General features: G+C 31.9%; 1 protein-coding gene across 1 annotated transcript; it reads right to left on the reverse strand.

Annotated features, from left to right (window-relative positions):
* LOC145306047 (uncharacterized) lies at positions 1-14,225 on the reverse strand. Its single transcript, XM_080147977.1, has 18 exons — positions 14,175-14,225; positions 13,741-13,801; positions 12,946-13,010; positions 12,155-12,209; positions 11,439-11,467; positions 11,269-11,306; positions 11,071-11,114; positions 9,955-10,032; positions 9,170-9,231; positions 8,241-8,322; positions 7,730-7,776; positions 7,111-7,190; positions 6,569-6,598; positions 6,189-6,228; positions 5,672-5,803; positions 1,576-1,618; positions 721-772; positions 1-126 (listed from the first exon to the last, which is right to left on the reverse strand). The coding sequence occupies exons 1-18, from the start codon at positions 14,211-14,213 to the stop codon at positions 24-26; spliced, it is 1,080 nt and encodes a 359-aa protein (XP_080004103.1). The 5' UTR covers positions 14,214-14,225; the 3' UTR covers positions 1-23.
* Between the last annotated feature and the right edge of the window lie 1,809 nt (positions 14,226-16,034).

Genomic DNA, 16,034 nt, shown 5'->3' on the forward strand with positions numbered 1-16,034 from the left:
ATGAAACTGTTTTTATTAAAACATCATAATTGAACCACATTATATTTACTAACTATATCGTTTCTAACATATAGAGCATCTAAATCTTCACCAGTTATATGGTGCTTTCTCTTTCTATGTCTGAACCTGAAAATAAGGACAATTTGTTAATTAGTAAAGAAGCAAAAATAGTTATTTCGCGCATCGTATTATAAACAGCTTTCCACAGATATAAAAATGTATAATTATAAGATTAAAACTAGTTTTTTAGCCCCGAGATGTCAAAGGCATGGGCTAATAAACCTGGTTTTGATATTTAATTGTTAATTTTTATATTCGTAGAAAACTGGATATGATACGATGATAGACATAACTTTTTCGTATGGCTGAGAACCGGTTCTAATCCACCGTAGAACATTTAACCCCCTGAGTTTCTCTCTTTAATTTGCAATTTTCTAATAATTGAAAATAAAAGGGGGGTGGGAGAGCAGTATTTTTGTCCATTACATAAGGATGGGTAAGATTATATTGGGTACTGAGTAGCCCTGCATGTTTAGGACATCACAGGGAGAGACCCCGGATGGTTAGTGCTCCCCACAGGAGTTAGACGTGGGGAAAATTTTACTCCCCCTCCCCATTGTTTTCAATTTATTAACTACATCAGAGGGGTTGGGGTTTTCGGTGCTCAAAAGGTACTTTGTGCGAAAGCACCATGCATGCTTCAATAAAAAAAATGAATACCTTTTATATCCTTTACTCTCCATAAACTCATCTATTATTTGAGGGGACGAATCTGCAAAAAAAGAAAGGATAATTATGGGTACACTGACAAACGTCCTAATACGACAAACGTCCTAATGCGACAAACCTCCTAAACGACAAACATCCTAAACGACAAACGTCCTAATGCAACATCTCTTAAGTGAAACGTCCTAATTTTTTTTCAAAAATTAAATCTTCCAAATTTAATTTAAAAATGTTCTAAAATAAAAGTAAATAGATATATATTTTTTTAATTTAGAAAATTAAAGGTTTATTTTTGTAATGCACGGTTGTATTGGGTTCGAAACCATTCCGTTTGTGATAGCCAACACAGACTTTGGGAAAACTGTCGGACAGATTTGTAAAATTTAGCCTATGGTTAAAGTTATTCGATTTAAAAAGTATTTTTTCCTGTGTTTTATCGCCATTTTGAATTTAATATTGTTAAATATTTTTATAATTAGAGGATTTTGTCCTTTTTGAAAGATTTTTTTTAATTTCATAATTTTTGAAATTTTTTAGGACGTTTTACTAAATAGATGTCGCATTAGGACATTTGTCGTTTAGGAGGTTTGTCGTTTAGGAGGTTTGTCGCATTAGGACGTTTGTCGCGGTAGAACGTTTGTCGGTGTACCTAAATATGTGATACAATAGCGAAGCATTAAATATTTTTTCATCATATACAGTTTATCGCGTAAAGTAAATCGAAAAATCAAAGGTTTAATTTAAGTAATGTAAAGGACCGGGCCAAGAAGAATGGATTATTCTTTAGATTTTTGTGGAAATTGTCAAAAAATGTTATTGTTTGTGTGTGTTGAGTCATGCAATTTTTACCTTTCATAAATTCTCCTGCATGTTCTATTTCAACAGTCAGAACCTAAATAAGTTGTTATTTGAAACACTTCTTTAAAGTATGTTTGTCCGTCTGTCGTTATTACTATTTCGTACACCCATTAACATTAATTAAATCGCCCAGTCCATTTCAAACTTTGCATGGAAAAACCTGTAAAAAAAGGAATAATATTTAAAGCGTTTCAACTCTACAATTATTTTTTAAAGTCCTATAACATGGCTATTTTTAGAAAAGTAGCATCTCTATAAGTATCCTCTACCAATGTCCATCTCTGACCGACTTATACTAGCTTCCTCTCTGCTTCCAACAGAAATGTTAAAATTCTGTTTACTTCTAGGAAAGGCCTTGAGGAGTAGAATCAGGAACTTTTGTCCGTTTAAAAATATCTCGTTCCTAGCCTTAGAAATAAGAAAAAGGTTTATTGAGAATTTTCCAATTTGTAGAGGTTTTTTGAGTTTTTCTCAGGCTAGGAACGAGATTTTTTGAAACGGTCAAAAGTTCCTGATTCTACTCATCAATGCCTTTCCTAGGAGCACCATGAAGCCATAGTTCTGATTCAATAAATTTTTGACACCCATTTACAAATAGCTATACAATTGAATGTTTGGTCGTCAGCGGTTTTAAGACTTAGGATAAATTTTAAATCATCCAGAGGTGTATTATACTCTTAAAAATCATTTGCAGATCCCCGCCACAATGCCATCGAAGGTGATTTGACTTTTGTGTCAGAACCTGAATTGGGACATAGTGCATTTCATTACCCTAGGTTAGGTAACTTCATTTCACTTTTCAATTAAATCTAAAATGCAGCGGTTTTTGCAGGAGGTACCATTTTCTGTGAAAATTTTAGAGGAAAATTAAACAGTTTTTAGTTAATTTCTACTTCTATTTTCAACTGAAGAAAAAATCCTTTTGTGTATATACAGAATCATTGTTGTTACTTAATCTTATCAAAAAAAAAATTTGAAAATTAACCCATAAAGGCCGATTTTTCATTTTGTTCAATATGGGTAAAATAAAAATATTACCATCTCCAAAGGGTTAAAATCAAAATTTCAAAGCTCTAAAATGTTGTTCATCGAAAATAAATAGCAGTTTATAAGGACTTTTTGCATCCATCTTCTCATTTAACAGGGAAAAAAACTAAAAATAGAATCTATTTTTTCAGTGTTGACATAAAAAAAGCATTTGATAAAAAACTATAAAAAAATATTTTTTTAAAGTGCTAAAAAGTTATACAGACTATTCAGTCTTTACCTCTGACATTGAAATAGATGTAAAAAAAGTCAATTTAGTATAGCAGCCAATTAAAATAAATTTTCTTATGGAAATTCTCATCAGATCATTACTGATAAACCAAGGTCTTATTGGATAACATACTAAATGCTCCTTTAAAAATTTTTATTCTATGAGAAAATCATGTTTTCAAACGGACATTTCAAATTAAAGAGTAGCTTCAAGTGACTAGCTGTTCCCAGAGTGAGGGATACCAATGTTTATTACACTAGTCCTTAAAGTTTTACAATTATGTTTCTTATTCGTTGGTTTAACAACTTTGAGGACTTTTTTAATTGGTTAGTTTATTAAGTTGACTGTTCAAACGTTTCAACCACTAATCTTAAGCTCCAAAGAAGGTAGTTTTGTGTTTCAATATTGAGGATGTACATCAATTTATTGTCCTTTGTCTTATCCCTTTAGATCCATGAGTTGTTTTACCCTTTGACTTTAGGGCGATATTGATCTTGAAAATAGTCTAAAACCACACCAAAATAAAAGTGTTACCAATCTCCCTCTCTCTCTTTGTGTATCTGTCTCTTTCTCTCTCTTTATTCAAGGGTGATAAAAGGGAAATGCAGTTCTTCATAAAATGTTGTTTCATGGGGTTGTATACATCCCCTTCTGCACGCTTATGATCCAAAATATTGCAGACTATATTGTAACATACCCTTTTTCCAAAATGATCATGTTTATGGGTTGCACTTGTTTTTGAGAGAAGGCATTTCCCCTACTTTTACTATAAATACCGCTCATCTGACATAACAGCAGTAGGTCTTTATTTTGTCTTTAGTTATGAAATTTGTTTAGGCTAAGATTCGTACCTTTCTTTACCATGTGCAGATTTGCTGAATGCTATAGAAATATTACTATTACTTGGATGTTGCACCAGATTTTCTTGTACTCTAATAAAGTAATTCTCACAGCCAGCTAAAGTTACAATACCCCAATCCACCCCATGGATGAACAAACTATAATAAACGAGGTACATATTAGCTAGCTAAATTAGCGACAAATTTTCCCTTGTTAATATATACATGTATTCTATATACATTACTAAAGTAAACCAGTTTTAAAAAATATAAAAAAGATAAAATCATAGAGTAGCTTCGCTACTAATAATGGATATATTATTATTTGGATTTTCATGTTCTCTAATAAGGCTAAATTAACATTTCCCCCTTTACCACATTTATATCCTCCCCTTTTTCTGGATAAACAAACTGACCAATACATGGGTTTCATGTTAGCAAGCTTAATTGACGACAATTTTCCCTTGTCATAATATCCATGTATATTCTACATCCATTATTAAAATTGTGACTATTTCTAAATTATGTTTATTTGGGATTAAGTCCGACAGAAAAAAACATTGTTTTAATCATATTATGTAAAACTAGGGGATGCGCCACTAGCATCTAGAATCTTTTAATTCAAAGGGATGGGGAAATTCCTAAAATCATTCCGGGACCAGGTAAAAGCAGTTAGTGGAAGGTTAGTAGAATAAAACCTTCCATCACATTTTCTACCGAATCCAACTTTTGAATAACATAGTTAAATTAAGCGGCACTTTTCAAGTTCGAGAGTTTAAACAAGAATCATTTATAAGATAATCTACATTTCTAATTATATACTTCATGCTAGTCATATATATGTCAAGATAAAATTCAAAACTTTTTTATTCTTTATTTTGATTCTTTAAAGATTAAATAGATTCTACTTTATAAAAGCTACTCTATAATTTGAAATGTCCATTTAAAACATGATTTTCTTATAGAATACATTTATAGAATACAGAATACATAGAATCTTTTTACAAAGAAGCATTTAGTATGTTATCTAATAAGTCCTTAGTTTATCAGTAATGCTTTGCTGAAAATTTTGTAAACAAATTATCATAATTGTCTGCTATAATAAATAGATTTTTTACATCTAATTAAATGTCAGAGGTAAAGTTGAATAGTCTGTATAACTTTTTAGCACTTCTTTAAAAAATTGTTATTTATATTTTTAATCAAATGCTTTTTTATGTCAACACTGAAAAAATAGATTCTATTTTTGTTTTTTTTTCCTGTTAAATGAGAAGATGGATGCAAAAAGTCCTTATAAACTGCTATTTATTTTCGATGAACAACATTTTAGAGCTTTGAAATTTTGATTTTAACCCTTTGGAAGTGGTAATATTTTTATTTTACCCATATTGAACAAAATTAAAAATCGGCTTTTATGGGTTAATTTTTAAATTTTTTTTTTGATAAGATTAAGTAACAACAATGATTCTGTATATACACAAAAGGATTTTTTCTTCAGTTGAAAATAGAAGTAGAAATTAACTAAAAACTGTTTAATTTTCCTCTAAAATTTTTACAGAAAATGGTACCTCCTGCAAAAACCGCTGCATTTTAGATTTTATTGAAAAGTGAAATGAAGTTTCCTAACCTAGGGTAAAAAAAATGCACTATGTCCCAATTCAGGTTCTGACACAAAAGTCAAATCACCTTCGATGACATTGTGCCGCTTTGGTCTCAGAAAAAAATGTCCAAAATCAACCCACCCTATTATATTCTTTTTATTTTTCGATTTTAAAATATTCACCTCTTAATAAGATAGAACACATTTACTATTTTGTATTTTATTACATTTTTTACTATAATATTCTAATTTTTTTTACCCATTTCACTATTTTCATATTTTTAAGGAGGGATAGGACAACGAAAATTAAATGAATATCTTTCTTTCCTTTTCTCTATCCCTATCTTTAAATGTATTATTAAATTTATCAGCTTATCTATCTATCCGTACCTCTATATCAACTTTATCCCAGTTGATGGCCCTCAGGACAGCAAGTTCGAATCCCTCGATGTCAAGAACAAAAAGATTGACAGTGGGGTTGTTTATGGCTGCCAGGATGGACTCGAGTGGGAAACATTGGATCTAGAGATGGAGTTTGGGATTAGTCACGTAACAGTAGCGAAGCTACTCTATGATTCTAAGCTGACTGAAATATTTTATGTAAGTGGGATTTTTGCGGCTCAACATTAAGATGGACAGCTAAAAAAATTTTATAGGACTCGACTACACTAATTAGTTTCCTTGAACCGTCTGTCAGTCAGTCATGCTACAAAATACAGCTTCATGTTCTACTTAATCCGTGTTCTTTTTATCTTTTCTCCCTCTATTTAAAATCTGTTTTATAACTAACTTTTTCCGGTCATTTTTAGAAACCCAATATTCTTTCTCTTTATTTATGTAAATTTTTTGTTTGTAGGTATATATCCTAGTTAAAGATTGGCTTTCTAAAACATTATAATAATCAAACCTCGTGCGTATCTCCTTGCTTTGCAAATCCTCCCATTGCTCTAAAAAACATCAATTTAAGTTAGCTTTTTCATGCAATATCTTTTAAGTAAAATAATTCAATCAATTCTAAGTATGGACAAGAGGGTGTAAACAAACACCAACATTAGAATAAAAGCCTGCCTTCCAAATTTGTCACACCTTTAAGTTTCAGCATCATCGTAAAATTGACGACCTCTCCATTTGCCCCCAAAATAATATTTTTGATTTATTTCTCTTGTTGGTTATACATTATTCCTTGGTTTCATATCCCCTATTTATACCCATGTATTTTTGGTTATTTTACTGTCTATAATACCTAATTAGAGTAACCCTGCTACTACAAATAAAATGCACACTTACGTAGTTTTTGTATGGTTATCATGTCCCGCACTAAAAAACAAACATATTTAAAAATAAAGGTTTCGTGATTTTCTATTCATTTGTTGGTTATAGAATTGTTTACTTTATTAACATGTTAAATCCGTTGAGTTATTAAAGGGATCTAAAAGGATATGAAATATTAAATTTAAGTCTATTCCCAATGATAATAAACGAAATTACCCCTTCTGTTGATTACAATTATTCGTTGAAATGTTTGGACACTCAACACAATAAAAATTTAAAAGTCCATAAAGCCAATGAATTGGATTTGTTATATTAAACTTTGGAGACTAGAGCAATAAATAGCCCAATGTCCCCTCCCACCCTGATCAAATTTCAGTAAAAACAAAATGTCCAATCAATACCATAACTTTTGTATATAACAAGTGTTTAAAAATCATCTGGCCTTATTCAACAACAAATTCTATATAAATTAAGCGGGTGGGTTCGGTGGACTCACACACATGCACACACACAAACATCCTGCCACTTTGATATAAACAGATAATCTATAAATATACCTCTGAAAGTTAAATTGTGTGAAATAGGGAGTGTTTTGTGTCCCTAAGCAGGTATGCATCAGATAGGCCTGTCTACCAACCTTAATAAAAAATATTAAGAATTAGATTAAAGGGAATAGGCAGTAAAAGGACAAAGTTTTGGTGGCAATTTCCTTTAACTTAAATAGACTGAATATGGTAACATATAAAAACGTTACTAAATGATCATAAAAGACACAATAAGAATATTGGGGGGGAGGGGGGGGGGGGGTAGATACATATTTAAAGGGAATGTGCAACATATTAACATTTATTTTGTGCCTATACCATTAAACATATGTAGACAGCAGATATCGAATATCTAAAAATGTTATCATATGATCACAAATGAACAAAATGTTTACTTTTTTTGTGAAGAAAATAAGACAAATAGTTAAAGGGAATAGACAGCAACAAATGCTTTTTAAATATACATGAGATGGTCATAAAGTCATAAGAAAAGTATAAAATATTCCTATATAATTACAAATAGACAAAATACTGATTTTCAATAACTGAATAAATGATATTATAGTTAACATTTCCATTTACATGGGTAGAAGAGTCATACAAAGAAATGTATTAAAATGCTATAGCTCACCTTTTTACAGGTTTCAAAGTCTTTCATATTTGGCTCTAAGAGGACACCTGCAGAAAAAAATGAAAAATAAAAGGATGCCTGACTGACTGTATTCTTGTACTGAAGGATCTCACATACCGTTCAACTGATATGGTTCTCCTGTACAATGTAGCTTTACATAGGTCCTGGATGACTATTTTGAGGGAGGTTACCACCACCCTCCAAAGACAAAACGCCCCTAGAAAAAATGACCTTCTCTCCAAAATGTTTTTTACTTTTCTTTTTAAAACTAGATTAGAATATGCGTGCCGGGGGGATTGGTTGACCTCCTCCCTGCACCACTAGTTCCCATAGAGGCCTATAGGGGTGTATCCGCTAGTATTTTTACTTCCTTATATAAAAATAACAGAATGTCTGTCTGTACCAAAGGATCTATTTAACCGCTAAAGCTATATGGTTCTCCTATACATGTATCTCCTCATAGTTCCTGGAAATACAGACAGCCTAGTATTAGATAGAATTGCTGCGCTACCTGTCCATCCATATTTATATTCCAAGGGAAGCGTCTCTGAAAATTCACAATCAGCAGCCCCGGCCTCAATGAAGAGTCCCTTCTGATAAATATATACAATTAGATAGATCGATAGATATACAGATAGAGTATTAGATAGATAAATGAAATAATAGAGAAAAATATCTTTTTTTATATGAGGAACAGTATAATCTAGAAGCTTTTTATACTGCCCATAAAAAAGGAAATATTTAAAAAATTCATTATTCTAATATAACATCATTAATATTTTCATTTTGTATAGTGACTGACAGACTGAATGACTAAAAAAATCATTTACTGCTACTATACTGTTTGAGGGATCTTCAAAGTAAAAATCAGCTCTACACTGTAAAAAATATTTTTTTCATTTAGTATCAATTGATCGCTGGGGTTGTATTAGACCTGGACCAGTAAGTGTGCTGTATTAACAAAATGAATATACAACACCATGTAGTACTATATACCGTAATAACTATTGCAACAGAGTGACAAAAATTACGAACCAGAGTATTAAAAACTTACTTCTAGCGTATTTAATTTTATTCCATAGAGAGTATTAGATGATAATACTATAAAATGCACATTCTCTATTTAGTAATACATATTACTCCATAGAACACTAAGTAATACTCAAAACAGTATTGGAATCTTCCTTATATCGTGATGAGGTTTTTTTGCTATAACGTATGGGATGATGCTATACAGTAATGAAATGAATATATAGTATTATCTAATAGTATATATCTTGAATAGCAGCCGACTAAGTTACATTTCTCCTTACGGACTGGCAGAAAAAAAATTTATTGGCGAATAGACTCGATAATAACAATGTATTCCAATTGGTAGACTGCAAATCATTTCTATAATTAAGTCTATTCTTATTCTGATTATTATATGACGTCACTTACCTTTAGCTGAAATTTGAATACCATTTCCATAACATCCAAGGCTTGCTGGTGAGATTCTAATTCTAATACACAACAAGGATGACAACATCCATAAGTAGCTAAGCTCAACAATAATTAATGGTGGGTATCAGGAAAAAAAATTACTATAGAGCAGTGTATTAAAAAATTTTAAATAGGAGTCGAGCAAATCATGAAAACTTTAAAATCTAGGAATAGATCTAGCACCCCAACTAATAAAACTAAAAAAACTTGTTGGTAATATGTAGAATGTGTACATATCTAATCCCTGAAAATTTCATCAATCAATCTTAAATAGGATTTGAGAAAATCACGTTTCCCCCATAGCGTTACGGACTGACTTATGGACAGACATAGTGAATAATAGAGTAGCATTTCCGGTTAGTTAGTCTTGTATGTCTTTTGCCCACCATAGTAAATTACCCAGAGCGATACTTGTAATTGTAAGATTTTACTTTTCAAATAATCATTTAGAAAAAAAAAATAAAAATCTTTTTATAAAAAGTCCTCATCACTTTTGTATTTTATTAAACTTTTGAATTATTCTTGTTCCCATATCGGGGATGGGTTGTAAAACTATCTAATGACTTGAATTTGAAAATAAAGTATATGAAAATCTGTGTAAAGCTTAACTAAAATGGAGAACAATATCGGTCCACCAGTAAGCAAGATCTTAAGCTACAGACAAACACACACCTACACACACACAACTACACACACATACACAAGATATCATATTACTTCTAAATGTTAAATTATTACTACACCTAGAGATCCCAAATTATCAAGTGCATAATTTACATGTTTTGTAGCTGGACGTACTAGAAGATCTCGGCCAATAACATCTAAACAAAAGTTTTGCTGCTCTCCAACCTACTTAGTGATCAATGGATCTATTGTATAGATAGATCCCTTCCTTTTTCAAAGACCTCTTTCGTCTGCTTCTAAATTATTTTCTGCTACTTGGCTAGGTTAATATAAGCGACACCATTGGTTGATTTTCAATGGCCCAATAGAAAGGTTGCACAAGACGGTTGCAATAGGGAGATACAGTTATTTAACCCTTTCTCCCTCTAGTGTTTTACTCTAATAATGGAACACTTCCAAGCCCACAACCCCCCTTCCAATTATTTCAGATATTTTAGATATAATTCGAGCCTCACTGGGTGGAGGGGGCGGTTGTGGCTTATTTCATTAGGAAAAAAATCTATAAACTTCAAAGGCTGCTAGCTGCAAAGCAGCTGAACGTACTTGTCACACCCGCACACCGTTTTAAATGACACAAGACGTCTTAAACAGATTCTAAAATAACAAAGATCCAATGAAGCACAGGGAAAGCTTCACTGAAGAAAAAATGTAACAAAAAAAGTCTTTTTTCTTCAGAAAAAAAATTGTAAGTAAATTTGTTGAAAAACTGCCTAGATACAGGATAATAAATGAGGAAATACTTACAATTTTTGGAAATGATTATAGAGATGCTTTGCTTATAACATTGTACTTTGTTGTCCTAGGAATCAGTATTCCAAAAATCAGGCCAATCGGTTTATTATATTACATTAAAATTTGTTGTTAAAATAGTTTAACATGTTTAAACATGTTTAAAATGGACGTACTGACATTTTGATAACGATTATAGAGTTGCTACGCTTTCTACATCGTACCTAACTACTACATGAATCACCATGCAAAGTTTGAAATCGATAGAACAATTCTAACATGCCTAGATTAACGTAAAGAGCTATCCGATTCAGACAGACGGACGGACCTACGGACAGCCGTCTATCTTAAAAAGCAACCGAGTAATTCACGTTCCCCCTAACCGTTTCTAACAGACGGACGGACGGAGAGAAGATTGTAGAGTAGCATCGCTCCGAGAAACTTACATGCAAGATAAGGGTCTGTTGCGTCTAGACAGTTTAATAATGGCCTGAAGGGAAAAACAAGGATGACAACATCATAAATATTTTATTTTGTTCAAACAACTGGTCGAACACAATGAGGTTGTAATTGTAATTGCTTGGACATAAATCTAATAAGTTGATAGATGAATAATTCTAAAGAATATTCGTAATAGTTTTTACCTTTTTTTAATCACAAGTTCTTCTGTTTTAAGTTTTCCCTATAAAAAAATGCCGCATTAATTTGAATAATTAAAAAAAACATCATAGACATTAAATAAATTATTGTCTTTTTAAATTTTTTTATTTTTTCTTTAATTTATATGCTAGCTTCGCTATTGATAATATTTTACCTCCGAATTATGAATGACAAATGATTTTTCTGAAATATGTTAGCATAAAAGTTTTTATTTTTACTTCAAATTGAAAATAAGGTTGAGAACATCCATAAGTAGTAGACGCTTTTTAATCAGAATTGTGAAAGTCAGACCATAAATAAAAATATTAAAAATCTTAAAACAAACACCAATGATATGTAAAACTAAGCTGTAAATGATAAAAAAGCTGCTTAAATGCAGCCCTAAACGCCATACTTAAAGAAGCTCCAAAATGATGGGAATATTGACAAGAAATTTTAGCCTGGTATTTTTTATAAGAGCCGAGAAAATCACGTTATCACCTACAAATTTCAGACAAACATACATTTTGCAGAGAGTTCGAATTATATGTTAGTTTTGCTACTAAAACATTGTTTTCAACGTAAATACATGTAGAACAAGGATAACAACCATTAGCGTGCACATGTCCCCCTTCCCCCCGTATTAATCAGGTATTAAAGGAGAACACATCAAAGCTCAAGGATAATAGTTTAGATATCAACCAACGGACAACCAACCCTTTGACTGCCAAAACTCTTGTCTTGAAGTCCAAACTGATCATGATTATTACTTGCGCCTGTTTATGAGCCATGACATGCCCCCTAATCTCATTTTTATGGTCTCTATTGTGAGATGGTTTGGCCGCGGGTATTTAAATTTAGTTTAGGAGGGTTAATAATTTTTATGCTTTCCTATAAATTCAATATCTTGAAACTGGTTCTGCATTTCTTCTTGACTCACACCCTTCTAAGATATATTGACTTGTCCTATAGGTTTCAAATCTAGCCTTCTAATAAAGTAACAGGATGTGTGTCTGTATGTCTGTCTGTTTGTCTGTTTGTTTGTACCGAATGATTTCGCTAACCGCTGAACCGATCGGGTTCTCCTTAACAGGATAGCCTCTCAGAAGTCCCGGGAAGGTTTTTAGCTAGGTATCGTAAAAAGACACTCCTACGCAGCGTAGCTAGGTATCGTAGAAATTTGAACGCAACAAAAAACCAAACATTTAAAGTGCCACTAGAGGCTTCTAGGGGCGTAGCCGCTAATATAATATCTACTAATAAGAAGGAAAATTGTATTAATTATTTTTGTGGTGGGAAGATTATTTTACTGTCCATAGTCATTTACCAATATATCTAACTAGCCTAGGGGCCTCTAGGGGCTTTGTCCCTCTATTAAAAATGCAAAATTATAAGTGAGGTTTATGTTTTTTTTCTATGAGTGCTCCTTAGGGGGATTTTTTTTTATTTTTTGGGGGGGGTTCGGGGTGTCCCTCAAAATAGTTTAAAACCATCACAGGAACAGTAGATATATTCCCTGAAGAGTAGAATCCAATCGGTTCAGTGTTTACCGAGATCTTAAGGGACGGACGGACGGACGGATAGACGGACAGACATCAAGCTACTTTGTATTATAGATAACTTATGACCTCCATTGTGATATATATAAAGGAATGCTTATAGGAATGGCGTTAATTATTTACCTGTATTAGTTTCCTGTGGAGGTTACAATCAATACCCATATTGTCAAACTGTCGTATATTATAACCTAAATTAGAATATTTTCTTGAATAACATCTAGCGGCTTCGCCCCTAAACGGCTCTAGGGGCACTTATTTGGGGGCTTAAACCTCTCTTCCATTTTCATTTTATTTTTAAGAAGAAAAAGTAAAAATAAAATTTTTGATGGGTCATATTTTTAGGGGAGATTTTTTTGGAAGGGTGGTGGTACCCTCCCCCAAAATAGCTATAAATCTCTGAGATGCTACACTGAAAAGGAAAATCATATCGGTTCAGCGGTTTGCGAGATCCTTCATTACACACAGACTGGCATCATATTACTTTCATATAAGAATATACAAATTTAGCATCATAATTCAGCCGTCTCGGCGGCTGCGGCTGTAGATTTTCTTTTTTCATACATCACGCAAGTTGTTACTTTAATTGGATTTGTTGAACTTCGCTGTTATCCATGCAAATTGTTGTACGTTTATATTTTAAACAATTTATGAACAAGATTGGCCTTTTTAAAGCAGGAATATGCGAAGAAAATTTCAGAGTGAAAGTTTTTTACACGAGGTAGTAAAAAAGCAAGTTAGGATACGTCTTGTTATATACAATTATATGTCTGTGTGTTCGTACCGAAGGATCTTGCCAACTACTGGACAGATCTAGTTTTTAGGTTAGTCCTTTAAGATCTTGCTTTTTGACTCTTTTATTTATATACAAAATATTTTATTTATAGAGAATCAATTCCCTAGAAAAGATAAATGTTTTACCTTTATAATTGTTAGTAAATAGCATTAAAAATGTTGAAGAAAATATCAAAATCACGAAAAATCTTTTAAATAATCCGTTTTATGATTTTATTTGTAATTTGTCAATTTTTATTAGCACAGCAACTCTAAAACTAGGGTCTATACGTCCTTCCAGTCAAAATAATTAAACGAAATGAGTTATTTAATACAACAAAATTTAGCAAAAATCAATATTTACATCTCAAAGTAATAAATGTTACACCAAATTACGCGATTTTTTTTGCAATGGAATGAAATTTGCTAATCAATGAGAGAAAAAGTTTGGATTTTTCTCTTAACTTGTTTCATAGTAGTTTTCATTTGTAGCCAAGCTAAATCAAATTCAAATTCAAATTTTTTTTTCACAATTTCATTAAAGTACACTCTAAACTACTTTTAAATCATAAAACTTTTTTCCTGTATGGATTTTTATTCATAACTTTTAAGCACTTCATTGTTCAGTGTTGGTTTAATACTAAAGAGTTATATATACATAAATTGTATAGCTACATTCTATACATATACATTCTTATATATACACCTTTTCTGCGTATAATTTCCAATAGTTCTATGGTTAAGGGTTGGAAAATTAAGCATAGAGGAAGGGGACATTGGAATGTAAATTATACTGTAACCCAAATAGTTATATAAACAAATCTTGGATTAAATCTTGTTGTCTTCGCTTAATTTTAATCTTCATAAGGGTTATTTTGTTGTTTTTTATCCTTTTTAGAACATTAGCAGTTGCACCCTCTAGCATTTAGGGGTTTCTCGATTCAAGGGGCAGTAACAAATACTTGAATACTTGAATCTAAAAATGGAACAGCCTAAAACCAACCTAGGACCATTGTCAACCTTCTCTGATATGGAGAACTAACTGTTTTATATATTAAGCTTCAGACAAAAAAACCTTACTACTTTATATAAGAGGATTGTGATATAACTGGAAATAAAACTCTACTTAAGAATATATACGAAATTTTTACAGCGTTTTTCTAATTTTAAATATTTTTGTATATCGTCCTTGAAGGCTAATCTCAAATAATGATTAATACATTTTTGTCAAGTCATTGTTCAGTATAAACCTTTCGTTCTAATTTCCCACCATGCATAAAAAAAAACATGAGAACAAGGTTGACAAGTTCCATAAGTAGCGAAGCACAAAAATCATACATGCGAATATGGTCAAGGAGATTTATTGTAGAACATTCGTTAAATTCAAGAATATACATTAATTTTTTTTTTGGGGGGGGGGGTTCAAGAATACATCACATTTCCCTTTTTTTTCTAAATTAATGGCATTGGATGGTTTTAGGCTATATTCTACACCCTCCCTTCCTTTTTGAATAATGAGCCTTGAGTTCCTTAAAGTAGAGGGGAATTTCTTGGTCTATACACAGGCGCAACTAATTGCCATGCACAGATAGGACTTCCAGACAAAGGTCACGTAATATAAAAGATAATTCAAGTAAAATGTCTTAGTAGCGAAGCTACTCTATAATTCGAAATGGGCGTCTGTCTGTAAGAAACGTGCTATGGAAACATGAGTCCTTGTCACAATGTTACTAAATTGTAAAATACAAATTTCAGTCAAATTTTTTAGAAATTTTGATATTATGTGTATATTGATATATGTATTGTGTATATGATATTTAATAAAGTTAATATTTAAATTTAGTACGCTTTAGAAACGTTTTCCTTAATTATAGAGTAGCTATGCTAGTTTTACTTTAGAATAAACTAGCGGCTACGCCCCTAGAGGACTCTAGTGGCACTTTAAAATTAAATGTTTTTGTTTGTTAAAGTCTCTACAATAATTCTTTACGTACGATACCTCTTTATTTTACGTTGAAGTCTCCCGTATTTAAAAAAAATTGATTTTTTTGTCATTTCTCTTGGGAGGGTGGTGGTACCCTCCCCCAAAATAGTTATAAACCTTCCCGGGAACCATGAGAATCTACCCTGTTAAGGAGAACCCGATCGGTTCAGCGGTTAGCGAGATCCTTCGGTACAGACACACAAACAAACATCCTGTTACTTTGGTATAAGGATATCCCTCTCTTGTTTTCACCTGCCCCAGAATTTTTCTAAATATAAAGACTTTCACCCAAACCACCTTATATCGCCATAATTGTTGAAAGTGAGGCATTTGTATAATTAAGGTCGATCTGTCAGTAGGTAACAGATAGCGCTTATTGTAAATCTAGTTTTGGTAGAATTGTCCTATCGATTTCAAACTTTGTATTATGATTTCTCAAAGTACGAATTATAAAGCG

This window comes from Acartia tonsa, chromosome 14, assembly GCF_053477335.1.
Source record: "Acartia tonsa isolate MP-2025a chromosome 14, ASM5347733v1, whole genome shotgun sequence".
Taxonomy (NCBI): domain Eukaryota; kingdom Metazoa; phylum Arthropoda; class Copepoda; order Calanoida; family Acartiidae; genus Acartia; species Acartia tonsa.